We start from the raw sequence: 18,275 nt of genomic DNA on the forward strand, positions 1-18,275 counted from the left end.
TGTCTGGTTTTATCAGGCTGTTCTCCTGTGAATTGTACAGGTCTATTGCAAAAAGTAAAAGAAAACTATGTCCAGATCATTTAATTTTACCTCAAATCAACAGCTAGCTGATGACAACTTGGAGACAACTGGGTGTACAAAACAAAGACCCCAAAACCACAATGATAGCAGGCTCATATGCATGTGTGCAGGTATTTTAATCCATGTTTGACATAAATATTCAAAGTACTGTCAATATATGAGAATGTCTCTCAACACCTAAATAGTTTTTTATGCACATAACAAAAATGTGAATGTCAAATACAAAACTCCAGGCACAAAAAGCAAAAACATTCATATGGTACAGGAATGTCTTCTGATTGTAAACAACAGAAATAATAACATCGTTAAACCAGAATAAAAAAAAACTGCATTTTACATATAATAAAACATTTTTATAGACCTATGTAAAAATCACTGCAGGATCAATGTTAAGATCCTGGTGTAAAATAAGTGTGCTTCAATAAGTACCTAGTGCTCCATTTAAGACACAACACCAACACTTGTTTATGTCATGCAATAGTCCACAAACACACATTACAAAATGCGCTTAATGATATTTCAACATGTGACTTATCATGTCCCAAGCACTGGCATTCTGATGACATATAGCCGACCCTTCTGCTCCATCACAAAACATTTCGAAACAATGTCCTGACATGTCACTGCACACAGTTCATCTGAACCCCTCACTCTTACGAGGAACTCTGCAATGTTTCTGTTGATCTGCTCATTCTGGATTGTTGGTTGGGAGTTTGAGGGAAGCAGTTTTCTGCAGAAAGCAACCAGTTCTCTGCAGGAGCAGTCGGACGATCTCTCGCAGCTGCAATGCCTCTCATCAACCACCACGGACTCTACAAGAACAAAGCCGCTGGTCGTTTCTATGACTGAGTTGTTCCTTTTGCAAGAGACGCTGTAGTCCAAAGTGGTGACCAGCATGTCTCTGTAGACAAAACGTGCGTATTCAGTAACGGGTCGTGTATCTTTGCTCTGCAAAGCAGCAAGTTCTCTCACAGTTAGAGATCTCTGAGAACCGCATCCCAAAGTAAACACGTCTTCACTGATGCAGCTGGATGACTTGGTAAGGATACCACAGCTTGTCATGGAAGAAAACAGGTCTGTGATTTCTGTACCGGCATCTTTCAGAACATCGCTTCCTTTCATGATAATCTCATCATAGGAAACTATCTGCTTGAAGATGTTGGACGGCGCAGACTGAGCCCTGGCGTACATCTGCAGGAGTCGGCTGCGTACACCCTGAAAGACGAAGGCGGAGTTGGCCCACAGTAGTCCCCAGTTACGGGCACAGTCCGTGAGATGCATCAGCAAGTGGCAGTTAAATGAGCAATGCTCAAGTCCGTACAGAGACGGTACCTGGGAGACGAACTTAACCAGGCACAGCTCTGCACAGCTGATCTCCTCCTGGGTGGCAAACTGGGAGAGGAGGGTGTGAAGCGATGAAATGAGAAGCATCCAGTGTTTGTAGTACAGGTTTGGTAAAATCTTCCTCAGTATTACAGGAGAGTAGAGAAGAGCAAACGCTCGCCACTCGGATGCTTCCCAATCCATCCTCTCACTGAGGCGCCGAGGTCTTTGTCTGATCTCATCTGGGGGTTGGATGGCAGACAAAGCTTTGTCCAGGTTCTTCAAACTCTGAGGTGAAAGGTGGAAGCGCTTTCTGCCATAAAGAGGATCCAACCAAAGATTGACAAACTCAGGAACAACCCCAAGACAAACACAGTGCATGTAATCTGGGATAAAACCCTTGACGACGTCAAACGAAGGCAGCAGAAGCAGCGGACTGTGACCTTTGACACCCATTTGACCTTGTGGATACCCATTCTCGATCACTACGATGGCCAGCTGCTCCGTCTCAGCCATGTGCCGCAGGTCGCATCCGTCCACCTGAACCGGATAGACTCTGGTGTAACCCCGGCCCTTCTGAACCAGCTCTCCCTTGTGGTAGCAGAACCCGCAGCCAAACTCCGAACTGAACGGCTGAAAGTTCTGCACCGCTGACCTCACCACTGAATCGCACACGCAGATTTTCGCCAACACGCTGGTGTTAAGCTCTAACCCGCTCTCGTCTTCCCAAGTGAAGCCCTCGTGAGAGAGTTTATGAAGCTCGTTAATGAACGGCGTAAAGAAACACTGAAGCAGCGGCTTTCCTTTGCCGAACCACAACGTGTGCAGCAGGACATTCTTACACCGCTCCACATACGGAAGTTCGTTGATGGTGCACAGGATGGGCCAGACTGAAAACTTGGATGAGTTGAGGAGAGGAGAGCTGTCACATGTGAAGGTAAGTGTAATACTGCCCTCCTGCTCTTTGTGCTTATATTCACCGCCGGTGTTGACGTCAGAAACGTAATCGTCCTTCGTAAAATGCTTCCCCAGCTTTGAGTGAAGGCGTTTGAGGACCTTCCTCAGTTGGTTTTCTAGAGGCAACACCAGGAAGTAGTTTGCCTTTTCAAGCAGACTCTTTTTGCTCAAGCGCTGCTGACACACTCCGCACTCGGTCCCAGGCTCTACTCCCAGGTAGTTTTCACACCTGGGACAGTACAAGTGGATCTCTGTCTTCTTGTCAATGTCAGTCAAATGTTTCTTTATGAACTGCAGAGAGCTGGGAATGCATCCAGGCACCATGAGGTTGAGGAGGGCCAGGAGGTCTTTGGTGGCTGCTTTTGACAAGTCGTGCTTCAGGATGAAGGCCAGGAGGAGGAGGAGGAGCGCTCTCACACTGACTGAAGAACCGGCGTAAATCTTCTTCTCATCGTCAAAGTTTGGGTCAAAAATCTGCTCCTGAAATGTTATGAGAGAAAATTAGAAGGTAAACGGGACGATGTCAAATGAAAATGGATGTAGGAGAAACAAACCATGGGATCGTCTTCTGGCGTTTCGTCACATGAAGCTGAATTTTTATGCTGTAAAATAGAAAAAATAGAGGCTTAAAAAGATGAATTAAACAAATACAGTTCAAGAAAATATGTCATTCCCTTTGGAGAAAAAACTCTAAATATGCCGTCCTTTACAATTATGGTCAATGCTGGTCAAGATGTGAACAAAACCTACAAATAAATTTATCTTTTGTAGCAGCAGCATCTCAAGCTGGCATTCCACTGCCCAGATATAACTGCAGAAACTGGAATTATGAAAATTAATTTGCTTAATAGAAACACGCCAATACATGTTTTTCAATAAAATAAAATAAATATGTCTAGGAGAGGCCCAAAGACTTCAAAGATTGTGCAAAAAAGAAGGACCAAAGAATGGAGGAAACTCATTGAAGTCAAAAATCCACATCTTGAATCTACTTTACCGTCTTGTGGTCTGGATCTTCTCCAGTGTCGTTTGTTGTTGTGGGAAACAGGACCCTGAGCTAAAAGTCAGATAAAAAATTATAATCTGAATATTTTACAGTTTCTACCAGTAGCATATCTCTTAGGTTTATTAAAACATTTAGCACCATGGGGTCTTCTTCATCAGAATCAGATGAATAGTCCGCACTGTCAGCATCTTCACATTCACTGTTCAACTCTCTCTAGGATTTAAAAGACAAACAGAATGGGTGTCTTTTATTTTAACAATCTCAACCCATACTGAGTAAATTTATTACTACTATTATTATTTTATTATTTTTTACCATTTTCTTATCTGGATCTTCTTTAATAAGATGTGCTGGTCCAGCTGACTGCAGATCAACCTAAAAATGGAGGAAAGTATGTTATTTTTAGATGAAATTTACAACAAACATACAAAAGTAAAATACAAAGCTGATTTTTAAAAGAGTGAAGATAAATGTTAATGATATATAAATGTTTTACCTGTGTCTTATCCCCTCTATCACCTGCAGGCCCAGCATGATCAGCCTAAGAAACAAAAGAACAATTTGAATGATGCCCAAATTAGGAAACAGAAGTTGGACCATTAGTTTTGAACCAGCTGAGTTCTGCATGAAGCAGAAAAGCTCAAGTGTCTGTTTACCAATGATGCTAGAGTAGAGGATATGCTGTGATGCTGAAGAAGGTTCTGAGCTAAAAGGCAAAGCTCTTGAATCAATGAGCCATTTATGCTTCAATAATCATAAAATGACACAAATGCAACAGAATCCTAGGATGGAAAAAGATGATGGATGGATGGATGGATGGATGGATGGATGGATGGATGGATGGATGGATGGATGGATGGATGGATGGTTGGTTGGTTGGTTGGATGGATGGTTGGTTGGATGGATGGATCAATGGTTGGATGGATGGATGGATGGAAGGTTGAATGGATGGTTGGTTGTATGGATGGTTGTATGGATGGTTGTATGGATGGATGGATGGTTGGATGGATGGATGGGTGGTTGGATGGATGGATGGATGGATGGTTGGATGGATGGAATGGGTGAATGGTTGGATGGATGGATGGATGGATGGATGGATGGATGGATGGAAGGTTGAATGGATGGTTGGATGGATGGATGGAAGGTTAAATGGATGGTTGGTTGGATGGATGGTTGTGTGGATGGTTGTATGGATGGATGGTTGGATGGATGGATGGATGGGTGGTTGGATGGTTGGATGGATGGATGGTTGGATGGATGGATGGATGGATGGATGGATGGATGGATGGATGGATGGATGGATGGATGGTTGGATGGATGGATGGATGGATGGATGGTTGGATGGATGGATGGATGGATGGATGGATGGATGGTTGGTTGGATGGATGGATGGATGGATGGATGGATGGGTGGTTGGATGGATGGATGGATGGGTGGTTGGATGGATGGATGGATGGATGGATGGATGGATGGATGGATGGATGGATGGATGGATGGATGGTTGGATGGATGGGTGGTTGGATGGATGGATGGATAATATAAAGACATTAGAATTAGAATGCCAGTTTCGGCTTTACTGCTGTAAAATGCAACATGTTCTTCCTGAAAACAAACAAACACTCATAAATAAAACGAATCACGCCAAACCAGTGATGTTAAAGATCCCATCGTCGTCCCAGAAACCCGGAGCCCTTCCAGCTCCTCAGCATCTTTAACCCGCTACACTGATTCCCTTTGCCGGGTACAAAGCTCCGGCTTCCCGTTCACCCGGCTCACCTCCTCCGGCTGAGCTGTCCGTGTCCTGCTCGGAAGCTTCTTCGTGGGTCTCCCACTCCGCGGCAGGGTCGCCACGGTGTTAAATCGTATCCATTTATGGATAATCTTCCTAACTGTGGAGTGATGCAGCTCCAGACTCTTTGAAATCAGTTTGTATCCCATCCCGGCGTTGTGCATATCTACAACTTTCGACCGGATGCCTTCCGGAATCTCGTTTCTACGAGGCATTTTTTCCCATTGATATTTAGTGAAATAACAGATAATGTAAATCTGGGGGGAAATAATCCACTTTTGTCAGCAACAAGGAAGCTCCTCGAATCATTTGTGTTTACTTCCGGTGTACACCGGAAACGCGATTGAAAACTTGCGATTTATTTTATTTTTATTTAAACGTGTCTTTTTTCTCAGCTAATTGGCTAACAAGCAAGTTTTAAACAAAACAATCGTGATTTCATAATATTGACACATAATAAAACAAACGATACGTTACTTTTGTTCATTTTTAAGATCGTCACCTTCCTAAAATAATAGCCAAAGTAATTTTTGGCCAAAAGGTTGTTTTGTACCTAAGACATCTCTTGGAAAGAAAGAGGTGGTGATTTATTTTTGGAAATATGACAGAGGCCATAATTTTAGGAACGTAATATGTTAAAACAAACAAATATTTTAATGGAAAAATCTTGAGTTATGGAATCTGCATAACCCATCATACCATTTTGAACTGTTCCTGCATAAAGTGTTTCTTCTTCCTTGCTTTGTTATTTTATAATGGTTTTGCTTATTTTCATAAATTTTCTTGGCATTATTCATGGAAATAGTAGGAATCACACATTTTTATTTCAATTTATCTGATTACATAATTTCCACAAATTTAACCAAATATTTGGAATGTCTTGAAACTCAGATGTGCTGTTCTAGAAAATTTATTAGATTAAGCACAACTTTCAGTTTTTTCTCACGAATTTTTGACTTTTCAAACTCAGAAATTCCCAAGTTTATTTCTAGAAAATTTAATCTAAAATAATTGTTTTCTCACAAATGTTTGAATTTTCCAACTCAGAAATTTGCAATAATTCCTGGAAAATTTCTGGGATTAATCTCTGAATTTCTGAGTTTTTTGGCAAAACATTACTCCATTTTTTTTCTACCTACAACGGCCCAAATACTTCTGATCCGATGTTAACTGGAGAGAATCCACTATGTTTTCTTCATATAGTTGTTAATGTGTTATCGTGTTATTAGGAGGTTCAATCTGTCTTTGTAAACTCAGTTTCTGTCACTTCTCCCAGGTGATTTCGTTCTGTCTTTATTGCTTGGCCCGTTAAAGTATTTGCACCCCAAGCTGCCACATTCCTATCTGCATTCCTCTAACCCGCTGACCTTTGGTGACCTTCCAGGGCGCCTCCCTTCCCAGTGTCCGTCCAGCTGCCGCTCGTCAGTAACCGCCGTCACTCCTGATAAATATAGACGTCTAAGGAAAGATCCCTCTGCCACAAGGTCGGTGTCATTTCTTAGAGTCAGATGTATCGTTCTTAAGAAACCTTCATGAGCCTCAAGTTTCAAACATTATAGCTGCCCAAAGCAGAAACAGACAGAAACAAGTTCGAAATATTCTAATGAAAAACTTTAACTAAACGCTTTGTTTTATTAAAACAACGCTGAAGTTAATATTTTTCTAAAGTGATGAAAAGAGGATATCTGTGATGAAGGATCAGTGATGATACTGAGGATTATAAAGATGAAGATGATAAAGGTGAACAAACTGAAAAATACAGAAAATGAGGAGGAAGATGATAAGAAGAAGAAGAAGATGATGTGACGGTAGTCAGGAACATCATGATGCTGCTTTTACTAATGATAATAATGATCAAGATGAAAGAGAAAATAATTATGAAGATGTTAATGAAAACGAATAAAATGAAGAAGAAAAAATAGGAAAAAATAAGATGATGGAGTTTGTTCATAACTTTTCTTCTCACTGATACGTAACTGAAGGACTTTAAAATAAACCTTAGAAAAATATAAACGTGATTAAAGTTTAGGTTAGTTAACCCTTGTGCGTGCGAGGACTGAGGCAAATGATACAGGTTTTACGGGTGTGGGGTCGGTTGGAGACACAAGGGTTGAAACGACGGCATGTTGTAAAAGAGGAGCAACTTTCTGCCAAAAAGATTCATCTTAGCAATTTCAGAAAAGGTCATTTCTGAGTTTAAAAAGTTGAAAATTTGCTAGTAAGAATAAAGAAATTTTGAGATTAATCTTAAAAAATTTTCAGAAAAAAACTGGAAATTTCTCATTTTTTTCTGAGATTAAAACATTAGAGATTTTTTTCTCAGATATTTTTAATTCTGCAAACTCAAAAATTTCTCTCCCTCAGCAATTTCTGAGTTTCTTTTCTATAAAATTTCTGAGATTAATCTAGAAATTTCTCAACACTTTTTCCTGGCAAATGTTAAACTTTTCAAACTCAGAAATTTCCTTTTGTGAGTTTTCTCAGCAATTTTCTAGAAACATTTCTGAATAATTGCCAGTTAATCTAAAAATTTCTGAGATCAATTTTTCTGAACATTTTCCAGCAAATTTTCAAACTCAGCAGCTCAGAATTTTCTGATTTTTTTTTTCTAGAAAGTTTTTAAGGTTAATCTCAAAATTTCTGTTTTTTTTTCTACTTTTAAAATTACAAATGTCCAAGTTTTTTCCAAGATTTTTTTGCCCGAAATTTACATTACTTGGAGAATTACTCCAAATAGTGATAGTAACTAAATGAGAAGACATTCTTGAAACGTGTAGTTCCCTGTATTATGGAGACTCAACAGCAGAGGGCGCAATTATTCCATTTAATTGTGAAGTTTTGAATCTCAGCGGCTCAAGAAAAGCAGCGGAAACGTCTCAAGTATTTCATACTCCGCAGTTGGAGACAGAAACTTACAGTTTAGTGGAAGGTAAAAATTCAGATAATGGGTTTCCCCGGTCGGTTCGGTGGAGGTTTGTTCCTTTAAGATCCAGCATCTTCAACAGAAGCAGGAAAGATGACGGGAAGCCGTGAAGTTGCACAAAAACAGGGAAGAAACAGGAAATGCAATTAATTAACTAATAAAATAAAGTTTTTATTCTGCTTACTATTCAAAATCATTGTTTATTACGATAGATAGATAGATAGATAGATAGATAGATAGATAGATAGATAACCAAACCTTCTCAATTTTCCATTTAAAACATTTTATTTATTTACATTTTATTTATATTTAATTTTTTCTCTATGTTGCTATTTAAAACAAGCAGACAAAAGACAGTAAACAAAACAAATAAACTAATTATTTATTGTCTTAATTGTTTTTTTTTAAATAAATGTTTTTGTTTTTTTTAAATGTTTAAAAAAAAAAAAAAACATTTCTTCATGCCAGAGTCTATTTAATGATTTTAAATCCTTAAACAACAGTTTAAGGATTTTCTTTGCTGGCTATCAGAGTTGGGTAACTATAATTACCCAACTTCAACTATAGTTATTTACTTGAGTAACTTTTGAAAAAAATTACTTTTGGAAGTATTTTTACTACCCCAAACTTTTTATTTGAGTAAAAATGTGCTGAGGTAGTGCTAATCTTACTTGAGTACTCACCTCTGAAATTGGTCACAGTTTAAATTTCTCTCTGGTGTTTGTTATTAGCATTTCCTTAATTCTGAATATGTCCATTTGCGCTATTTAATCAACTTTCACTTAGCATTTTTTTAACCTTAATTTGCCATTTCTACGTACAGTTACTCAAGTAAATGTAACTGAGTAAATGTAAGTAGTTACTACCCAACTCAACTGCCCCTGACTGATAAATGTGAAATCAGCCTGTGAAATAATGGAAATTCTCCGTACCGGAAGTGGCTTTGGCGCCGCCTGCGTGCGGCTTGACGCAGCGTCGGTTCGGAGCCGTCGTCGCTCCAGCAGCTCAGGCAGGGAGGGGACGGGTCCAGGCTGGTAACCGGGCTGGAACAGGGATAACCTGCAGCCTCCCGTCTCTCCTCGGATGCTCTGATGGAGTGAACCGGCCGGATATGCGCTTTTATTTCCCGTCTCCGTCGATCATGGAAACGGTAAGCCGCGCAAACAGCTGTTCGGATTTGTAGCGGCGCGTTTCCAGCTGTTTTTATGGGTGGTGGGGTGAAGAGGAGAGGATGAGGAGGATGAGGAGGAGGGGGAGCAGCAGCAGCACTGGGGTGTTGATGGGAAATATCCACCTTAATATTGGATTAAGCGCAACGGTTTTGCGCCACTTGTGTTAATCGCAGCCACAGATTTTAATCCAGAGGTGTGACATCTTCTGGTGTAATCTCGTTAATTAGGCCTGCATCATTTACAGGATGATTGGCACCTCCCACCATGATGTGATAGCGGCGTTAGGCTACCTTGCACGGAAATGTACGATGTCTGTTCCCCAAGACAGCGTTTCATTCTCCCTCCCAGCAACACAAACATCACAGGCCCGCGGAATGTTTTCACAAATGGGCGCCGGAAACGTTAACAAAAGAATAAAAATATTAATACAAATCCGCCGGTGACACAATTCATGATGACACCCCATTTCCATTCCCTCCACATGAATGTTAACAGCTGCGCCGCATATTTCTGCCGTAACCTACACAGGCCTGACACAGTTATTATTCTGTCTTTTGCGTGAATGATTTCATCATGCGCATTTATCATTACCATTATGAGATGTAGACGGTCTGACACGCACGATGGTTGAATCAGTAGAGTGAGGGGGAAAGGAGGTAATGAGTGTTTTTGTTTTTCAGTAAGAGAGTAATGGATGGATCAGAGGAAAGATCAAATAAAAGTTAGTCTGTTGGTTATACCCACTTATCCAATGCAGTATGTTACTTTTAAACATAACATTTTTTTACATATTTGATGAAACAGCCACTATGTGGTGACAGTATAGTAGATAAACTCTGACAAAATCCAACTCCTCTGCCTTCTCCCAGTACTCCCAATACTAACTAAAACCAACCAATCAGAGCCAGAAGGCGGGTCTTAACGCCGTCTGTCAAAATCTATAGTACGTACAGATAGCATATGCTAAAGCTAGGTATGAGCATATATGATGGTGGATAAACACATAGCATAAACATTTCTCTGCCTTTAGCACGTGACTACTTAAGGTTGCCTGACAGCGCTAAGACCCGCCTCCTGGCTCTGATTGGTTGTTTCTGGTTGGTGTGGTGAGTTCCTTCAGACAGAGGAGATCAATCTTTTCACAGATTATCTGTCTCATACAAACTGTCATGACATGGTGACAGTTTTAACAAATAAAAAACAAATATTTTATAAAAGTTACATACTGCATCTTTAAGGGAAACGGTGCCTATCTTCTGGGGTCACTGGGTCAAAGTTGGGGTACATCACAGACAGGTCACCAGTTATCACACAGCAAACACACAAACATAACAAACAACTATTGCTCCTAACAGCAATTTTTAGAGGCCAATTAAACTAATAGTCATGTTTTTAGTCTTTGCTAACTTTCGTACTATGCTAATGCTAGCTCGAACCAGCTCTTTTTTTGTCTTTTCTATAAAAACAACAGCAATACTTGCTACAATATGTTCTTTATTGCAACCTGTAGAGGTACTTAAGTTATTATTGCTGAGTAATTGTTGGATTAATGTTTTGTAATTTAAGAGTTTTTACAAATGAACTGGATTGACCACTCTAGTCAAAATTCCACTTTATTTAAATTGTACTTTGGGAGGAAGTTAGCGTACCGGGACAGTCACTACACTGCAAAACACACAAATATTACCAAGTATTCCTGGTCTAGTTTCTTTTTAGACTTTTCTAACTTTCTGTGATGGCTAGCTGTGCTGCAGTGCTAGCTATTAGCTTAAAAAGGTGTTTCTCTCAGCCTCTATGCCAGTGCAACATTCTTTGTTAGCATCTTCTTTTTATATAAAAAACAAACTTAGGTAGTTTTTTTGAAGCAATTACAATTATAAACAACTGCTTTTCTATCCTGTTGTACTAGCCAGCTGTGCTAACAGCTAACAATACTAACGCTATCTTAGGGGTTTAGTGGTGGCAGTTTTTTCCTTCTCTGTAAGAACAAGTGACAGTTCTGATTGTCTTTTTATGTAAAAAAATAAACAATGAAACTATTGAACCGATCCCTGATAATTTCCCGCAGCATCTATCCATATCATCTGCTGCTAATGTTAGCGTCAACGTAAACAGGAAGAGGTAGCAACTCAGTTTAAGATGTTTTATTTGTTATCTTTCCGTCATCATCTATGTGCTTCACAGAAAACACTAGCTCTTATTATAGCAAGACATTTTTCCCATATTATAAGTAAAATAATCTGCCAGTGGAAAAATAACTTTTTCATCACCATTAATTAATTATTTATTAGTATAAGCTTCTATATTTCACTGAAAAGTTACTTGCAAGTCGGTTTTGTCTCATTTAAAGTGTAAAATATATTTGCATTAGAAACTAGACAAACTTGCTAAGATTTTGTGTTTTTGCAGTGATATTGATAGACAATCAGACGTATTATTTACTTATATTGATCTAGTGATCATTGCGATATGTATTGTTATTAATTCATTGTCCACCCTTCGTTTGTGTTGTTTAAAAAAACTGGCCTTGTGATTTCTTATCCTTTCAGGTTCATCTGGCAGCCCAGTAACCTTGGAGCCGAGGGGTCAGAGGTCGCTCACTAAAAACCCACATCTGTCCCTCTCATCCCTGCACCCCACTCCACCCTGTTCCCCAATCCCTAATCCACATCTTCAATCCGTTCCACCTCGTCTTCTTCACATCTTCCCCTGACAGAATCCCTCCTTACAAAAACCAGCAGCCGTGCTTTTCATGACGAGGAAGAAGATCCTCAGCAGGCCGTCCTAGTCCCCTCCTGTGATAACTCCTCAGGCCTCACCATGATGTGCGAGGTGATGCCCACCATCTCAGAGGACAGCCGTGGAGGCAGCGGCGGTGGCTCGTCCTCTCCAGCGGGAGGCGCAGGCGGGATGGGAGGCTACGGAAGCCGAGATCCTCGCAGTGGCGGCGGCGGCGGCGGAGGAGCAGGCGGAGGAGGAGGAGGAAGTGATGAAGGGGGAAGCTCTGGTAACTTGGAGTCGCTGATGGTGAACATGCTGACGGAGCGGGAGAGGCTGCTGGAGAGCCTGAGGGAGACGCAGGATAGCCTGGGGACGGCGCACCTTCGCCTGCGAGAGCTGGGCCACGAGAAGGAGTCCCTGCAGAGGCAGCTGTCCATCGCCCTGCCACAGGTAGAAACACGGCTTTAACTGGTGGGACGCCCCGCATGGCAGCATGCTTCCATCCCAGACAATACAGTACAGTGATGAGGAAAAGTATTTACCAACTTACAGAGCTCTTAAAGTGGAAAAATTCACATTTTGCCCGTTTTTGTGCTTCCATTTAGGTCTCTACTGCTTTTAAAAACAAACCCGGCGCCTAAGGAAAAAAAAATAACCAGCCATTTTTTTGGGAATAAGTTCATGTTTTTTATTGTCTGGAAAATGAGCTGTTTCAAAAACCTTCCAGGATTTAACCTCACAAATCAGCAGGCACTGCCCGTTGCCTAGCAACCGCAGCAGAGTTCCGTCCGTCACCTAGCAACCCAAGTGGAGTATTTACCCCTTTACAGAGTACAGAGGCGTGGCCTGCAGCAGATTATTTGAACTTAAAGTGACAAGACATCATAAACCAACTCATTCTGAACTGAGTAGGCTAAAATCTCAATATCTAAGGATGATTTTGTGCAAAAATAGTACCTGATAGACATATCATAACCTGTTCAAGGAAGAATAATAGGTCACTTTTAAGAAAATGTTACAGATCATCAAAACATTTTAACATGAGACAAACTGCCTGTGCCACTCAGCTGGCAGCCACTCCTCTTTGCAGAATCTTTCAAATTCAGTCGCATTTGATCATGAACTGTCTCTTCAATGCAAAAACACAAATCTCACCAAGTATTTTCAGTCTAGCTTCTAGTGCAAAATCTCATTTGAAATAAAGTATTACTATTACTGTGATGGAACAGATGAAAAGTTTGTATCTTATCGAGTTGAGACGATGCTACAGTTTGAATTTGCAGTTTTAGCTAACAGAATAATACATACCTGCATGCAAAATCAAAACAAAGTCTGGGCTCCACTTGAAGGTAGACAGTTAGTGCCCTTGTGCTGAATTATTGATGCTTCAACCTGTAATCAGGATGTTGTTGTTGCAGCTGGTCCAGGTGGCGCTGGGTCGGCCCGGTACAAACAGTCAAACTGCAACAGCTTGGTCACACAATTCATCAGTTTTATTTCCTTTAGACAATATAACAGAAAATTAATTGTCAAAAATGATTGTTTAGTAAAGTTTTCTTTTTGTTTGTATAGAACATGTCAAAGAACCAAAGTAGAAACTATTATTTTAAGCTGAAAAAGGTTTTAGTTTTATATTCCTCTTCTGATTTTCAGTATTTTCGCTTTAAATTTGTTATAAATTGGAATTTTATCTTATATCCTTATAAGACAGCATAGTTCTTCAGAGAAGCTATGGACCCAGCTAGAAGTTTGGGCTTTGCACAGAATATTTTACTTTATGTAAGATTTTTAACCCATAAATCTATTTGAATCTTTTGTTTCACAACAAAACGAAATTTAGAAAGGTAGTAATAACAAAATAAAAAATATAATTAAATTTTCTATATAAAATACCTTTTAAGATACTTAACATAAGTACATATTGTCACTTAAGGTATACTGCATAATTCTTAAAATAAAATGCATCAATATAATATTGTGATTTTAATAAGCTGTTAAGTGTTACAGTAACTGAAGAACTTTCAAATAAATAATACAAACTGAAAATATTTTTAAATGAAAAAAAATATTGGATTATTCAAAATAAAAAAATAATATTCAAATAAAATTAAATAAAATAAAAATAAAAGAAGCGTGAATAGAATAATTAAATATTAGTAGATTTGAAAAATGTATAACTTATCATTAGACTCTTAAAATAAAAGATAAAAGCATATATTTAGACTGTTTTTAATAAAAAATAAAGCAAAATAAAATATATTTAAACTTTACTAACTTTATGAAGATCTTTTACATGATTCTCAATGATAAACTGAGATTCAATTTAATTATTCATTTTAGAATCGTAATTCCTACGGAGGAGATAAAATGTAATTAAATCAGATAATAAAAAATATTCTGCTCATCCTGAAATCACTCCCTTCTTTTTTATCGCTAGTTAATAAACTGTTTTTACCTTTAGCTTATATTTTTCTGGCATAATCCCTTACTGAGAAATAAAAAAATAAATTAAAAAATGATTAGACAGAATATTTTATCATTCAGACAGTTGAAAATGGTTTCAAACTGATAAACTAACAGCACATCAGATTCTTCAGATGTTTCAATAACAAACTGAGACCACCCAGAACCTTAAGATGGAGAGAAAATGCTGCCAATATTATGCTACATTCCAGACCTAATCAGGTTGTAGCTGCAGTCGACCCAGAAGGACTCCGACTCTATTTTCAGGCAGGAATCTGGTGCCTCAGGCCGCATGACTCCTCCCTGTTGTTTGCACCTTTTGGGGTTTTTTTTCTCCTCTGTCGCTCCGACTGAATGATCAAAATAACTGCTGGTGCCGAGGTGCTGCAACGCAGAGTGACTGGACATGAAAGGGCCATATTACCTCAGGAAGAGCAGATCAATACAATCACGCACGCACGCATGCACGGATGCACGCACATGCAGATTGAAGAAAACATGGATTGGTGTAATACACAGATGAGTTCACAGAGTTTGTCTGCCAAGACTGGAAAACAAAACCAAAAAGAGAAAATATCTTAAAGATAAGAAACACAATGAAATTCACACTGTAAAAACACAAAATCATACCAAATAATTTTGATCTGTTTTTTACTGCAAATACCTTAGTACACTTGAAATAAGATAAAACTAACTTACAAGTAGCCTTTTAGCAAGATATAGGGGCTTGTTTAAATAAATAATTCCTTAAAATTGATGAAAAAGTTCTGGCTGCACTGGCAGATTGTTTCATTTATAACATGGGAAAATGTCTTGTGATACGTATTTGGTAAAAAGTCTACTCAAATTCTGAGTAAGGAATCAAATTTATTTCATATTTTAAAATTACATCATCAGATGAACCAAAATATAAAATTAAGTAGAATTTTTTGTATTTTAAAAACAAAAAATACAACAGTAACAAAAAATAACAAAATCAGGCAAAAGAGATATTTTCTAAATCAGTTTCTTTCAATATAAAACTTACTACCCAACTCCTTACTTCCCCAGACTATACAGAGCTCTTACAGTGAAAAAAAAAATTCACATTTTGCACATTTTTGTACTTCCATATAGGTCAATGCTGCTTCTAAAAACAACCCAAGCACTTAAAAAACCCCACCAGCCGTTTTTTGCCAATAAGTTCATGTTTTTTGGTGTCTGGAAAATGACCCGTTTCAAAAAAGTCCAAAATGTAACGTCCCAAATCAGCAGTCACTGCCCGTTACCTAGCAACCACAGCAGAGTTCCATCCGTCACCTAGCAACCCCAGTGGAACTCCGTTTCAGATCAGTTTCTTCAATTAAAAACTTATGAAACTTTAACAAAAGCTGCAGGTGTGTGACTGAGTCTGGTGAATCTTTGGTTAAAACATGTTTGTTTTTCATTAAGTGGGTAGAAAATCCAGAAATTTTACTCAAGTAAGAGTAGAGATACTTCATAATAAAAGTACTTAAATAGAAGTTGTAAAAATACTCCAAAGTACATTTTTAAAAAAAGTAAATGTCACTAGTTACTACCCAACTCTGGTTTTAGTTAATTATAATAACCTTGGTGGGATTAAAGGGTATAGAAGTTGTTTGTGAACAAAAAGAAAGCTACAGAAGAAGGGAGGAAAGTGTTTCACTCCATCTTTCCCATGAATTAATCCCAGTGTTATGATATCCTCTGGGCCCAGAACATGCCATCTGCACATAGTGATTTCCTCCCTTCTTTTCAAACGCTTGCCTTCCTCTCATTCCTCTCCTGTCTCTCAGCCCAGCCACGCCGCCTGAACACGCTGTACTTTTTTAATGCATTTTGGCTGAAATGCAGGCGCCTCAGAAAGAAGGGTCTGAGGCGCCTGTTTGCTGTGCGTGGGGTAAAGTGATCACTGCTAACACGTGGAGCGAAGACAGCAGCAGCAGCAGTGGCGACGTGCATGCATCAGTGCCCTTTAATGGCTCGTTTGCATAAGTGAAAACACGCATGAGTTGATGCACACGTGTTCGAGGATGTGCTGTGTGTGTCATGAGTGTGTCACGCCATGGTCGCATGCGAGTCAGAAAAAACCCCCAAAAACAGGAATTTAATCTCAGGAGAAATCTAAGAGAGGCAGAGATGAACGTGGTAAATGCTGATAAGCAGCACCACAAACAGGATTTTAATTACAGCTATTGTAAGCAATTGTTTTGATTATTCCAACAATTAATTGAGTAATTGCATTAAACAATTCCCCTTTCTCTGGTAGCTATTTAAGACACTAAAAGAAATATATGAGTTCCTTTTTTAGTGAGAAAACATTTTAGCACTTAAAAAAACATTTTACAAAGCAAACTGACCTATTCCTTAGAATCTTCCTTAAATTTTAGTGTACTCATTTTTTAAGCATTAATGGGAATCTCCTTGATGGCTTGGAGACTCTAAACAGCAGCCTGTTATGCTTGTGACTTGTTCTGGCTGTTTTGCACACATTTCACTCCTCCAACTCTCTTTATGATGAAATTAAATAATAATTTTAATTTTTAGCTCTTCAAAAATATGAATATGATGTAAATCCATGTAATATCTCTCAAATGGAATCACCTTTTCTCTTCTAGTTGAACTAAGTATATTTTGGAAACGTTCTGCAATTAATTTGCGAGTCTTTAAATAATGACTCAATGAGCTGTGACGAACTTTCCATTAGCCGAAGCTAATTAGCAGAGATGTTTTTAAAAAAAATAATGTTCTCTCCTCTTCATGCTAAACAATAAGGTTGTATTTATATTTTGCTTGTTTTTCCATACAAACACATTTTTAGAAAGGATAATTTGTCTGTTATGTAATAAAGTTACAATCCACCAACAGCTGAGACAGACATACTAAGCTAATGCTAATGCGCTAACTTTAATTCAAAGTTAGCGCAAAAGACTAAAACCGTAGAGCACCATTTTAATTTTGACACGATTTAAATGCCTTTAGATATTGTATTGATGTTTGTATCTGTTTTCTAATGTCCGTGTTTTATTTTGTTCCTGTTTGAAGTAACATTGTTGGGAGAAAAATAAAAAGAGAACTTGAGGAGAGGAAACAGGAACTGCTGCGTCGTCGGTTTTCACCCCCTTCAAAATAAGAGCACGATTATTAACGTCTAACTTCTTGAAGAATTCATAACAGACAAAAATCAAAACTACAACAGATGTCGAAATTTATTTACAAAACAGGCAAGTAAATTAAAGTTACCTAAAGTGGTAAGTGAAAAATTAGCTCTGCTATTAGCGGATAAGCAGAAGTGTTCCCAAATAAATAAATAAAACGCTACCTTTGCTGGAGCTGATTTTACATTCAGGGTTTCAGACATCTAAAAAAGACTAATTCACATTCAGAGTTGAACACTTTCAGGAATATTCACAGCAAAATGACCAGATTATTTTAATTTTTTTCTGAAGTTGTAGAGCTGCTGATGTCTGTTGATCTAATAAGATTACAGTTGTGAGAAATATTGGAAGTAAAACAATAACAACAAAAAGGGGTTGTGAATACTTTCGCCCACTACGCTAATTAGGAGTAAATGACATAACAACATAACATCATTCACTGTGATGGGGACCAGTTGGAAACTTCACAGTGAACTGGTCTGATTTCCATTACTTTTATGGATTTTTTTTTAACTCCACGGTTTTAATGATAAGTAAAAGAGGCAACTGAGCTTATTGTGCAATTAAACCAATTTGAGGATCACAACGCGTAATAAACTGGGTGGTAATATTTAATATGAAAGGCCGGTTTAACACGCCTGGACTCGGTGAACCTCAGCACAGCGGTAGCCATGGCTCACAC

The 18,275-nt window shown here is 38.6% G+C and overlaps 2 protein-coding genes across 2 annotated transcripts in view; one reads left to right on the top strand and one right to left on the bottom strand.

Moving 5' to 3' along the window:
* Positions 1 to 178: 178 nt before the first annotated feature.
* On the bottom strand, positions 179 to 5,478 carry LOC106921172 (uncharacterized). Its single transcript, XM_014992669.2, has 7 exons — positions 5,144 to 5,478; positions 3,864 to 3,908; positions 3,683 to 3,742; positions 3,506 to 3,580; positions 3,359 to 3,418; positions 2,916 to 2,963; positions 179 to 2,841 (listed from the first exon to the last, which is right to left on the bottom strand). Exons 1-7 carry the CDS (start codon positions 5,369 to 5,371, stop codon positions 616 to 618), a joined length of 2,742 nt encoding a protein of 913 aa, XP_014848155.2. The 5' UTR covers positions 5,372 to 5,478; the 3' UTR covers positions 179 to 615.
* A 6,308-nt stretch (positions 5,479 to 11,786) lies between these two features.
* LOC106921170 (liprin-alpha-3-like) overlaps positions 11,787 to 18,275 on the top strand; it is a 36,419-nt gene continuing 29,930 nt past the window's right edge. Inside the window, exon 1 of the mRNA XM_014992666.2 lies at positions 11,787 to 12,422. Coding sequence (XP_014848152.2) covers positions 12,072 to 12,422 — 351 coding nt within the window. The 5' untranslated portion in view covers positions 11,787 to 12,071. The remainder of the gene's footprint in view (positions 12,423 to 18,275) is intronic.

The sequence above is a fragment of the Poecilia mexicana genome, unplaced genomic scaffold (genome assembly GCF_051168715.1).
Source record: "Poecilia mexicana isolate PSO_F unplaced genomic scaffold, ASM5116871v1 scaffold_8, whole genome shotgun sequence".
Lineage (NCBI taxonomy): Eukaryota > Metazoa > Chordata > Actinopteri > Cyprinodontiformes > Poeciliidae > Poecilia > Poecilia mexicana.